Here is a 12,803-nt window from a genome sequence, read left to right as displayed (position 1 = left end):
CCAGGTACTAATTCCTAGAACCTGTGAACACGTGCCCTTAAGGCAAAAGGGAATTAAGGTTGCAGGCAGAATTAAGGCGGCCCATCAGTTTACTTGACCTGGATTAGCAAGGTGGGCCCATCTAATCACACAGGTTCCTTTCCTTCCCTTTGCCTTTCCCTTTCCCTTTCCTTCTTTTTCTTTTTCTTTTTTCTTTTTTTTTTTTTTTAAGATGGAGTCTTGCTCTGTTGCCCAGGCTGGAGTGCAGTGGTACAATCTTGGCTCACTGCAACCTCTGCCTCCCAGGTTCAAGCAATTTTCCTGCCTCAGCCTCCCAAGTAGCTGGGACTACAGATGTGTGCCACCATATCCAACTAATTTTTGCATTTTTAGTAGAGACGGGGTTTCGCCACGTTGGCCAGGCTGGTCTCGAACTCCTGACCTCAAGCCATCTGCCCACCTTGGCCTCCCAAAGTGCTGGGATTACAGGTGTGAGCCACTGCACCTGGCCATAATCACACAGGTTCTTAAAAGTGGAAGAGGAGGAGGCAGAAGGGAGGGTTGGGGAGATGCAATGGAAGAAGGACCCTACCAACAGGTGCTGGCTTTGGAGATGGATGAAGGGGCCATGAGCCGAGGATGCTGGAAAGGCAAGGAAACAAATTCTCTCCCCCACAGACCGCAGAATGGAATGCAGCCCGGGTGATGCCCTAACATTAGCCCAGTGAGAAAATACGGTTTTCTACCTGCATCAGCCCAGGTAGAAAATACGGTTTTATCAAGGACATCATCCTGGGAGTGTGAGCTGGAACAAGATCACCCTTCTAGAAACCTCTGTCTTACCCCAATAACCTCCTCCCACAGTGAACACAAACACAAACCTCTGCCTCTCTGGAAGCTGCCTGAACAGGACGCGCATCTTCTGGCAGACTCCACTCGCCCACCTGCCCTGGGTGGGTACCCTGTCAACCGGGCTGCAGAAAGTCATACGTTCTAGGGCACACAGGGCAATGCTGGCAGGTGGGCAGGAAAAGCCCACAGGAGAGAGAAGGCAGGCAGGTTGTTCCGGCTGCCCTGCTGCCTCCTGCACACTATACAGGAGGCCACTACTCTCTGGAGGATGGAGAGAGCATGAAGCTCAAATGATCCCCCTATGCAGCCCTCCAGGGCTGTCCCATCCACGTGTGGCATAGCCAGCAAAGCCTGGTGCTGACACAGTTGAGTCCTTCCAACAAGAGTGGAGGGAGGGCAGCCAGCGTGGCTCTGAAGGTGAGTCCCAGGAGAGGGAGGAGCGGTGGCTGCCCAGGAAGAGGAGGACTGGAGGACAGGGAGAAGGAAGGCATTGAGCAACCATGGGAGGCAAGCTGAGCTCCCGGGCCTGGCCCTTCTCAGACAAGTGAGGCAAGGGCAGGTTGCTTGCAGGAGAGGGTAGGTATGGACCAGGGATGAACGGGCAATGGCAGGGCTTGGAGGTCTCACCTGTGCCAGTGCTCAGTGTGATTGCTACCCAGTGTAAAGCCCGTGTGGCCTCCTGGTTCAACTCTGCTTATCTTGAGGCAACAGGATGCCTGAGGTCAAGAAGTTTCCCCTGGTGATCAAAAAGGCTAAGACTTGTGGGATCCAAGATGGCAGCTCACTTGGCTTCTGAAGAACCTCTAACCTCATTAGAATCTGATTTCCATGCTAAATGACCCTCCCACCAGCACCAGGATAGTTGACAATCACCATGACAACAACAGAAAGAAACCAGAAAAGCACAGAAAGGAAGGTGGCATACCGGTTCTGAGAAGCTCCCTGCCCATTTCCAGAAAAGACACGAATATTCTTCCCCTTGATTTAATGCCCAATCCCTTCATTACAGAGGCCCCAGCTCTGTGACTTCCCAGCTCTCGGGAGCTGAGAAATGGATCTGTGAGCCAAGCTCCTGCTTCTCAGTTCCATGGCCATCAAATGAAGCCTGTGCTGTCTGAAGCTCACTTTTGCTTTTGGATACTGGCTGTGTAGCACACAACAGGGTAAGACCCCATTCTTGGGAAGACCAGTTTTGTTGGTAGCATTGTCACCGCCACATCCAGAAAAACACATCCCCTCCCACCCAGCCGAATTCCGAGCAGAGCACATTCCCAGCTTCCTTCATGGCTACGTCTGGGACATGTCTTACCTCGATACCCCACAATACCGTCTGGTGTCTAAGCCTGAGCAGGGACTCATCAGCGGGGAAGCTGCTGCACGAACTGAGCCCCCGTTGAAGCCAAGATCTCAGACAGAGAACCCGCTGAGCCCCCCTGCTAGAGACTGCAAAGCCAGCCACGTCCAGGACAGACTCCTCCTTGCTTTCCAGAGCACATGTCTGTAGGGCCTGGCTGGCCCTGGTAGATCTGATCATACGGCGGAGGGCTACCTAGTGAGCCCCTAGACTAGGAACCTCAAAAACAGGGCAGTGGGCCCATTTGGGCAGAGCTCAGAGACGGCAGGCTCCGCACAAGAAGGTGTGCATGGTTGGTGGCCGCAGCGACCGTGGCTGCTTGACACATGTTCTGTGAGCCTGGGATTCTACTAAAAGCCAGACGCCGTTCACATGCAGACTGCTTTCTTCTTATAAGACACTTAAGGCTTCACTTTCCCCCCACTTTCATGTATATATATATACACACACACACACACACACACACACACACTCTTGGTACCATTTTATATAAGTGGTCTCCTCTTCACATTTTAATCAATTCATTCTCTTGGCAATCAATTTTGAAATGATTTTCAGCAAGTGCTATATCTGGAGGTTCTAAGAGAGATGCTGGAATGGCTTCCCGTCGGAACACTGAACTCTTTCGAGCAGTTTTTACGGAGGCGTTTGCTATGTGTTCTCAGGGTGGCACGGGAGCGTCTCGCCTGCACATGGGAAGCTGCTTGTTTTATGCCATCGATAGAAGAGATCGAAAAAGAAATCTAATCAACCCCCCAAAGTCTTTCTCTGACGGCTAGAACATACGGTCCAAGTTTTCTGGGACGTGTACTGAGCAGCCTTTTAACTAAAAGCTTCCACACCATCTTGTAAGGAATTTCTGGTTTGGATGAAGCCCAGAGGAATGAAAGCAACCAACCTGTTTCCAAAGATCTAGAAAGTCCTGAATTTGCAACTCAGTTTCCTTCTACGACGCAATGGCCGAATCTTGCCACGGACAACAGCGACCACGGGCCTGAGATGGGCCCGCGGGACCAAGGGTGGGCGGCCACGAGCACCCGCCTTACCTGCCTGGCTGTCCCTGGGCTTACACTGGACCTCCTCCACGCACTCCGCCGGAAACCATCCGATGTGGCCGCGGGCGCTGCCTTCCCAGAAGCCCCCTTCGCCGATGCTCAGAACTAGAGATGACAAAAAGGGAGAGGCGTTAGCACGGGGGACGTGGAGGGCCTGAGGGTGAACAGGACGAGAGGGGCTAGGCAGAGGCAGGAGAATCAGTGCACCCTTGACCAGGCCGGCAGAGCAAGTGGCTCTGGTGTGACTGCACTTCCTTCAGCACTGACACTGATAAGAGGCGTCGAGGCATCGCCACTGCAGCCCACAGGTGTCCTCTGCCCCTCGGGTGATGAGACAGGAATGAAGCGCTGACATGTTTGCCTGTTTACGTATTTGACACTACGTCATACAAATGGATGTGCACGGCAGCCCTGCAGCATCTCTCAGTGTTGTACATGAGATGGAACAGTGGTGCCTGGCTGTCCTTACCACCAATGATTTCAGATATAAAAGTAGAGTCAGGGGGCACTGCCACAAAGCAGGGAGGAAATGATGACGTCATACCTTCCCCTCCTAACCTGGGCAAGAACTGGAGGCAGAAGGCCTAGAAGAAAGAAAATCCACCTGCTCGGCTATGTCTAGATCTTTTAAACAAGTGTGGGGAAGGAGAAATCACAGCAGAGGGCCGGGTGCGGTGGCTCATGCCTGTAATCCCAGCACTTTGGGGGACCGAGGCGGGTGGAACATCTGAGGTCAGAATTTCAAGACCAGCCTGGCCAACATAGCAAAACCCTGTCTCTACTGAAAATACAAAAATTAGCTGGGCATGGGGGCACGTGCCCGTAATCTCAGCTACTCGGGAGGCTGAGGCAGGAGAATTACTTGAACCTGGAAGATGGAAGTTGCAGTGAGCCGAGATCGTGCCACTGCACTCCAGCCTGGGTGACAGAGTGAGACTCCATCTCACAAAAAAAAAAAAAAAAAAAAAAAAAAGAAAAGAGAAGAAAAAGAAATCACAGCAGTGGATGGGCGAGTAGCTTACGAATCGTCTGACAATGGTGTGGACATGGAATTATCTTCACTTAAAATGGAAGGGACTGCATTGAAAACCTCACACAGTCAGCACCAGCCCCTTGGAGGCCCAGCGCACCGGCCTGCTGGCTTATTAATCAGGAAGCTATTCATTACGTGGTTGCTGGCAAGGACTGCAGGTTTCTTTCTGGCTTGCGGTTGAAAGAAACCAATTCCCCAGGAGAGAAGGGATGGTGGCCACACAGTGACCTTGTCCTGGGGACCACGTACACCGCTGGGCAGACACGGCCACCCCAGCCAGGGTGGAAGTTGCTGAGTCCAGACACAGGCACCCCCCCCGGGCCGTGTGCTGGGTGCACAGTAGGCCCTTAATGAACATCCGCTGGAAGAATAAAGCATGTTTGTTTTTAAACTCAACTGCTGAGCATGGGTGAGGGACATAAGCCCAACGACACTAGAGGGTAGGGGGAAGGTTACAAGGACCCCACCGGTCCCCACGGCCCCATTGTGATAACTATTTCTGTCATAAAGCTTGCAAAGCCTGCAGTGGCAAAGTGAGGAAGGAAAATCTATATCTTAGGATTCTTTTTTTTTTTTTTTAGAGGCAGGGTCTTGCTTTGTCACCCAGGCTGAAGTGCAGTGGCACGATCACAGCTCACTGCAGCCTTGACCTCCCAGGCTTAAGCAATCCTCCCACCTCAGCCTCCTGAGTAGCTGGGATGACAGACATGTACCACTACCCCTCACTGATTATTATTACTTTTTTAGAGACAGGGTCTCACCATGTTGCCCAGGCTGGTTTCAAACCCCTAAGCTCAAGCAATCCGCCTGCCTCCGCCTCCCAAAGTGTTTGGGATTACCGGGGTGAGCCACTGAGCCGGTCTGTATCTTACTTAGGAGAAAACAATCTGATCTCTCCACATCTTTACCTTCTTTTAAATTACTCAGCATCCAAAGGCACTGGCCCTGCTGAAAGAGGAATCATGGCCCCAGAAGTGTTTTTCTCTAGCCCTCATGTTAACTCAAAGGCCAGACAGAGAACCACTCAGCCCATGAGTTTTCAAAGTTAATGGAACTGAAAACCCCACTTTATAAGTTCCTAAGAACCTGAAGAAATGACGTAACGGAAACCTATCAGCCGCATCCCAGGTGACCAGGACAATCATCACTGCCTGAAGCATCTCCTCCAAAACTCGATGCGGGGCCTGTGGGCTCCTCTCAGCCCAGCTGACCGGGATATGCCCCCCCGTTTCCCAGCAGAACCCTGGACCTGAGAGAGTCATCTCAGAGCAGTACCCCGGGCTGCAAAGCGAGGCCAAGGACTTGCTGCTGTGCCGCTGGGAGCCAATGCCCACAAAGATACCCACGCTCTCCTTCCTTCGTGGCTGTGAGGTCATTCTGCTGTTTTGTATGGGCCTGGGGAGAAGGGAACTGCACAGGTAGAGAATGTATCTTCTTCCACGGAAGCTGTGCCCCATCTTGGCTATGCGGTGCTTGGGAAAACTTCTCAGTCTCTCTGTGCCTCAGTTTCCTCATTTATCAGAGCATGACAATGCTATCTAGCTCATAAGCGTTGCTATGCGTGAATCAGAGGCACGTGAGCCCAGTGTGGAATGAGGACTCAACACTCTTGCCTGACTTTCCTTCCAAACTCCCCTCTCTGGGAGAATCATGCCTTTTAGGTCCAGATTTGATCTCCATCCAGTATGCACTTCGGGATGTGTTATCGTTATTATAAGACCAACCAAAAATATGAAAGGCTGTTTCCAGCAGGCTCGTACAAGGAGGCAGAGGTGATGTGCTGCGAGGGGCCCCCCAGCACGGGGAGACTTCACATCAGGGGCGTAGAAACAGCAGGATCTGGGCCGAGGGTGCAGGGGAATGCAGGAGGGGACCCTTCCGGGTTTCTGGTTGTGCAAATGGTACCTGCTGGTCCTCTTCAGAGAATGGGGAGCAAGAGAGGGGTCTGTGCCTTGAGTGCCTCCCTGACAGAACATCTGCGTCCAGGTAGGAATGGGTGTTCCTCATATAGTGAGAAAGGGGCTGGGCTTGGCTACCCCATTGTTTGCTGATGCAATTCATCCAAAAGTAAAGATTCCACACCCCGGGTAAGAAGAGGTGGAGGAGAAGAGGAAGTCCCTTCCGAAGTCCCCTCCATCCAGCAGTACAAGAGCGAGCACTGGGCTGGGAGGCCAGAGACTTGGCCCCATCACTGGGACGCTGAGGGCCCCCCGGGGTCTCCTGTGCTCTCTGTGGCCCCACCTCCTCCATGCAGAACAATAGGGTGAATTCTGACCAGGCGACCAGGTGAATTCTGGAGTCTGGAGTCCTGCCTTGCCCTTGGGTGCTCCGGCTGGAAAAATTGTCAAGGACCCTGTCCCTGGAGCCCCAGAGTTCCAGGGGAGCCACGGTGTGATAGGACTGACTCTACCACAGAGGATCAGATGAGAACAGTTCCAGCCAAACCGAGGGGCAGGAGGAAGACTACTGAAGCAAGGAGGGGGCGCGGCGAGACTCGGGCAAGCGCTGCAGGAAGAGGCCGCACTTTGAATGGTGGGTGGAGAGCAGGTGAAGGCGCTGCACCCAGGGCATGAGGACACGGGGAGGAGCATATACGACATGGATGGGGGCCCTGGGAAACCTGGCTAGAAGGAAGGTCCATCCTCAACATCATGTCTGCTCCAACACAGAGGCTTTAAGGCACCTGTGAGAACCAACTGCAGATCTCTCTATGGGCCCCAAATGCTCCCTGAGGCCATAGTGGGCATCAGCTGGTTGGAGAAGAGCCAGCCCTGCCATCCTCACCACGGCCACCACAGTGGGCCGCTCCCTGCCTCAGCAGCTCTCTTGCAAACTGGAAAGCAGCAGTGATTCCCTGTACTGGATGAGCTGGGGCAGGGGTGGCTCCGACCCCACTGCTACGCTCCACCTTCTTCCCCTCGACCCCAGCCTGGGTACAGAGACCCGCCAGGTCACTGCGGAGGAGGGAGGAGCTAAGACCCAGCATTTCTCCTGTTCTGTACCCAACTCCCTGGTTTCTAATGTACCTCTGGGCCATCTTTACTTTCAAGCCATGCATGGTGTTCTTGAATACGCATATCCTTCTGCTTAAATTGACCCAGGACTTACTTGGGCCAGGGACTGTGCTGGGCTCTGGGGTCACAAAGATGGTGCAGGAGTTGGGGCAGACACCTGGAGGAGCTTCAGAAGAGGAAGATGGCCTCACTGTCCACCACCTAATATCAGAGAGCAAAAACGTGGGCGTCCCTCATGCCCCCACCCCCCAGCATTGGCAATGCGATGTCGTGGGTTTTGGTTTTTGCTTGCCAGAATGGGGGCTTCCAGCAAGCAGGGTCAATCATCATTGTTTCCCTAGGCCTCACCCATGGCCAGGAACCCTCAGGGGTTCATTGTGCATCTGTTAAATGAACCCCTAAAATGACCACGCTCACTGTGCTACACTCTGCATCAGAGGCCTGTGTGGCCTGAGCCAAAAAGTAGAGATGGAGCATGGCAGGTGGGAGCGGGGACACTCCCAGAGGAAGGGACATGGCAGCCGAATCCTGGAGGAGGAGCTGACGGGAAAACACAGGGATAGCTGCTTTCTGAGCAGAGGAAAACCAGGATGGAAGCATGGAGGTGAGAGTATGGGACAAAACACACACTGCTGTTTAGAAAGCTCTGTCATTCTTTCATGCTGCCATGCACTTATTCACTCACCACCTATCCAACTACCCATCTATCCATTCATTCATCCACCTACCAAACTCAACCATGTATCCATCCATCCATCCATCCATCCATCCATCCATCCATCCACCCACCCACCCACCCATCCATCCATCCATCCATCCATCCATTCATCCTCCCACCTACCCATCCATCCATCTACCCCTCCATCCATTACCCATCCGCCCATCAAACTCAATCACATTTCCACCCATCCATCCATTTACCCATCCATCCATCCATCCATCCATCCATCCACCCACCCACCCATTCATCTATCTTCCCATTTACCCATCCACCCATCCATCCATCTACCCATCCATCCATCTATCCATCTACCCATTCATCCAATTTCCCATCTACCCACCCACCCATCCATCCATCTACCCATCCATCCACCCATCAAACTCAACCACATTTCCACCCATCCATCCATTTACCTATCCATCCATCCACCCATCCATCCATCCATTTACCCATTCATCCATCTTCCCATCTACCCATCCATCCATCCATCTACCCATTCACCTAACTTCACATCTACTCACCCACCCATCCATCCATCCATCCACTCACCCATTCATCTATCTTCCCATCTACTCATCCACCCATCTATCCATCAGCCTATCCATCCATCTACCCATTCATCCATCTTTCCATCTGCCCATCCACCCATCCATCCATCTATCCATCCATGAATGCATCCATCCACCCACCCATTCATCCATCTTCCCACCTACCCATCCACCCATTCATCCATCTACCCATCCATCCATCTATCCATCTACCCATTCATCCATCTTCCAATCTACCCATCCAACCATTTATCCATCCATCCATCCATCTACCTATCCATCCATTCATGTATCCATCTACCCATTCATCTATCTACCCATCTATCCATCTATCTATCCATCCATCCATCCATCCATCCACACATTCATCCATCTTCCCATCTACCCTTCCATTGATCTATCCATTCATCCATCCATCCACCCACCCACCCACCGATTCATCCATCTTCCCATCTACCCATCCACCCATCCATCTATCCATCTACCCATTCATCTATCCACCTGTCCACCCATTCATCAATTCATCTGCCTATCCACCCACCCATCTGCCTATCCATCTGCCTCTCCATCCATCCGTCCATCCATCTGTCCATCTGCCTGCATGCCTGCCCATCGTCCATCTGCCTGCACGCCTGCTCATCCATCCACCCACCCACCCACCCATCCAGCCATTTCATCCATCCATCATCTGTCCCATTCCAAGCACTGTGTCACATGCTTGGGAAACAAGAAGAAAACATAGTCCTGCCTGCAGAGGGTCTACAATCCGTCACAGTCAGGAATGCTGCAAAATCACCTGAGGAGCTCGTTAACTATTCAGATTCCTAGGCTGTGTCCTTGGAGACACAATTCTACAGATGTAGGGATGGATGGTCAGGAGATCTGCACATTTAACAAACTCCCCTCATGTCTCAGATGCAGGCACTTTGGGAAGAGAGGCTGAGACACTGCACCCAGGTACACAGCTTAGACAGGGCTCTGTCTCAGGGTACACAGCTTGGACAGGCCTCTGGCTCAGGGACCTGATGCCAGATTTCACATAAAGAACTATCAGGGGTGGAGGGAAGAATGTGCCAGGCACAGTGAAGGACAAAGAAGAGCCCTTGAATTAAAAAAAAAGAAAAGAGAAAAAAGGAGGGTCAGTGGGGGAATCAGAACATGTACATACCTATTCTTGGGCACCCCTTATTTTAGGAGAAAAATGCTGGGTATGTTTTCCCAGGTACATGATATCCAACTGTCTACTGGGAACGTCCACCCCTTCCCAAATGGGACTGCATGGAGGAGATGTAAATTAGCCTTCTGAAAGAGCCAGGAGTAGCAATGTTATCAGCAGGACCCCAGGGCCACCCTGGGACCTGTCACAGCCACCCTGCCTGCCTGCTGCCCGGGCCCGACTTCCACTGCAAAAAATGAGTTTGGTTTCTCTGGAAACCCTCCCAGACCTGCCCCTGCCAGCCAGGCAGCTGGGTTTCCTGCCCACAATGGTTGTTCCCTTGATGTCAAGGGGACAGAATTCCTCCAAAGGGCCTGGGCTCTGCAGGCAGTGGATCAGCTCGACCCGCCCGCCTCTAAGCACTGCCATGCAGGCAGCAAGGATGCGCGGGCCACCCCGTGAAGGGCGGGAGGCACCGACAGCTCGGCAGGAAGGAAGAGCGGCGCCGCTGGCAGCAGGAAGGGGCTCCGCGCCAATTGTGTGCAAATGGCCTGCGCGGCCCACTCGAATCTCTTTTCAGAACAGCAGTCCTTTGCCATCGATGCTTTGAAGTGTGAGTTTTGGAACCAAGCTCCGTCATTTCTGTTCTCCCTGGGAGACAGGCCCAGCTCCCCACACGCCCCACACTCCTGCGAGGGGCGGGTTCCCGTCTGGTCGTGTTTGAGGAGGTGCTGCTGGGCTCCAGTGTGCTGGGGAGGGGCAGAGGGGCCAAGGAAGCCCAGTCCTGGGGTCTGGACAGGAGTCACGTGACCTCTCTTCTTTCCTTTGTTGGATCATTTTATCAAACCCAGGGAGTTGGACAGTTGAAGGCCACCAGAGCTGCCGGGAATCAAGGTGTGAGATGTGGATTTGCCTGCCAGGTCCCACAACCCCTGCAAGTCCTGGGTCCTCAAGTCTGCCTGCCACTGCTGGCCTGTGGGAGACTCGGGCCCACTGATGGGCTCATCGCTGGCTCCCCCTCTCCCTTGACCTCCTACTCATCCATGCTGCAAACTCAGGTTCCTTCCGAGGAACTCTCAGCTGTTCAGTGCCCACTCCCATGGGCCTCTGCTCTATGTCTGGGGGACTGGGGATGCTGCCAAGTTCACAGCATGGGAGCCTGTCTGCAGCTCTGCCCCTCCTGGAGCATGGGTCGGTATTCCTGAGTGAGTCCACAGATGCCTAGCCCCAGGCTCCAGGTTCATCTTTACAGGCCTCTCTGCCCCTTTGCAAGTCCAGGACTAACCTGGCTGCCCTACAGGAACTGCCAGCCACACCCCAGCCTCCTCCCTGGGCATCAGTGAGCTCCAAGCAGGACTCACAGAGGAGCAGCTCCCACCCTCCAACCCCTGAGCCCCAGGCTTCTCCTTTCTACAACGGGGACAGGCCTGGACAGGAGGAGCATGTATCCCTTCCCGCTCTGGAGGGACAGTGAACCTCCTTGGCTCCCACTTGGGCCTGGGGGGTGGCCCTGAGTGTGCAGACTGGTCAGAAAACATTCTCTAACTAGGAACCTCGGCTCTCACTTCCTAGAATGGGGTTGCTAACAAGGCCAGCATTGGCCCTGATCCCTGAACAGATGGCCCCTCTTGCTCCCCACCTGTGGGGCCTTGACATCCCTATTACCCGACATCTCAGGGCTGGCCTCAGTGGGGAGGAGGGAAGGTGGCTCTCAGCACTGGTCCTCAGAGAGACAGCCAAGTTCATGGGGTAAGTGTGAGGGATTTCAAAGTGACAATTACCAATCTACAATGTTGTAAAAACAAAACAAAAAAACAAGTTGTTTTTTTTTTTTTTTTTGAGACGGAGTCTCGCTCTGTCGCCCAGGCTGGAGTGCAGTGGCCGGATCTCAGCTCACTGCAAGCTCCGTCTCCCGGGCTTACGCCATTCTCCTGCCTCAGCCTCCCGAGTAGCTGGGACTACAGGTGCCCGCCACCTCGCCCAGCTAGTTTTTTGTATTTTTTAGTAGAGACGGGGTTTCACTGTGTTAGCCAGGATGGTCTCGATCTCCTGACTTCGTGATCCGCCCGCCTCGGCCTCCCAAAGTGCTGGGATTACAGGCTTGAGCCACCGCGCCTGGCCAAAAAACAAGTTTTTTTTTTTTTTTTTTTTTTTTTGAGACGGAGTCTCGCTCTGTCACCCAGGCTGGAGTGCAGTGGCCGGATCTCAGCTCACTGCAAGCTCCGTCTCCCGGGCTTACGCCATTCTCCTGCCTCAGCCTCTCCTGCCTCAGTCCCGAGTGGGACTACAGGTGCCCGCCACCTCGCCCAGCTAGTTTTTTGTATTTTTTAGTAGAGACGGGGTTTCACTGTGTTAGCCAGGATGGTCTCGATCTCCTGACTTCGTGATCCGCCCGCCTCGGCCTCCCAAAGTGCTGGGATTACAGGCTTGAGCCACCGCGCCCAGCCAAAAAACAAGTTTTTTTTTTTTTTTTTTTTTTTTTTTTTTTTTTTTTTTTTTTGAGACGGAGTCTCGCTCTGTCGCCCAGGCTGGAGTGCAGTGGCCAGATCTCAGCTCACTGCAAGCTCCGTCTCCCGGGCTTACGCCATTCTCCTGCCTCAGCCTCCCGAGTAGCTGGGACTACAGGTGCCCGCCACCTCGCCCAGCTAGTTTTTTGTATTTTTTAGTAGAGACGGGGTTTCACCGTGTTAGCCAGGATGGTCTTGATCTCCTGACTTCGTGATCCGCCCGCCTCGGCCTCCCAAAGTGCTGGGATTACAGGCTTGAGCCACCGCGCCCGGCCAAAAAACAAGTTTTTTTTTTTTTTTTTTTTTTTTTTTGAGACGGAGTCTCGTTCTGTCGCCCAGGCTGGAGCGCAGTGGCCGGATCTCAGCTCACTGCAAGCTCTGCCTCCCGGGTTTACACCATTCTCCTGCCTCAGCCTCCTGAGTAGCTGGGACTACAGGCGCCCGCCACCTCGCCCGGCTAATTTTTTGTATTTTTTAGTGGAGACGGGGTTTCACCGTGTTAGCCAGTCTTGATCTCCTGACCTTGTGATCCGCCTGTCTCGGCCTCCCAAAGTGCTGGGATTACAGGCTTGAGCCACCGCGCC

General features: G+C 53.3%; 2 protein-coding genes across 4 annotated transcripts in view; one reads left to right on the top strand and one right to left on the bottom strand.

The window, feature by feature from the left end:
* Nucleotides 1-12,803, bottom strand: part of SHANK2 (SH3 and multiple ankyrin repeat domains 2) — a 666,329-nt gene that overhangs the window by 331,730 nt on the left and 321,796 nt on the right. For all 3 annotated transcript variants that reach the window (XM_050758103.1, XM_050758102.1, XM_050758104.1), the window contains one exon: nt 3,232-3,345. In XM_050758103.1, the coding sequence (XP_050614060.1) occupies nt 3,232-3,345 (114 nt within the window). The remainder of the gene's footprint in view (nt 1-3,231; nt 3,346-12,803) is intronic.
* NADSYN1 (NAD synthetase 1) overlaps nt 602-12,803 on the top strand; it is a 559,458-nt gene continuing 547,256 nt past the window's right edge. The window contains exon 1 of the mRNA XM_050758181.1: nt 602-605. The gene's annotated coding sequence lies outside the window, so the exon portion shown is untranslated. The remainder of the gene's footprint in view (nt 606-12,803) is intronic.

The sequence above is a fragment of the Macaca thibetana genome, chromosome 14 (genome assembly GCF_024542745.1).
Source record: "Macaca thibetana thibetana isolate TM-01 chromosome 14, ASM2454274v1, whole genome shotgun sequence".
NCBI lineage: Eukaryota > Metazoa > Chordata > Mammalia > Primates > Cercopithecidae > Macaca > Macaca thibetana.
Note: the sequence above shows the minus strand (reverse complement) of the source record. Positions and strands in the feature narration are given on the sequence as shown.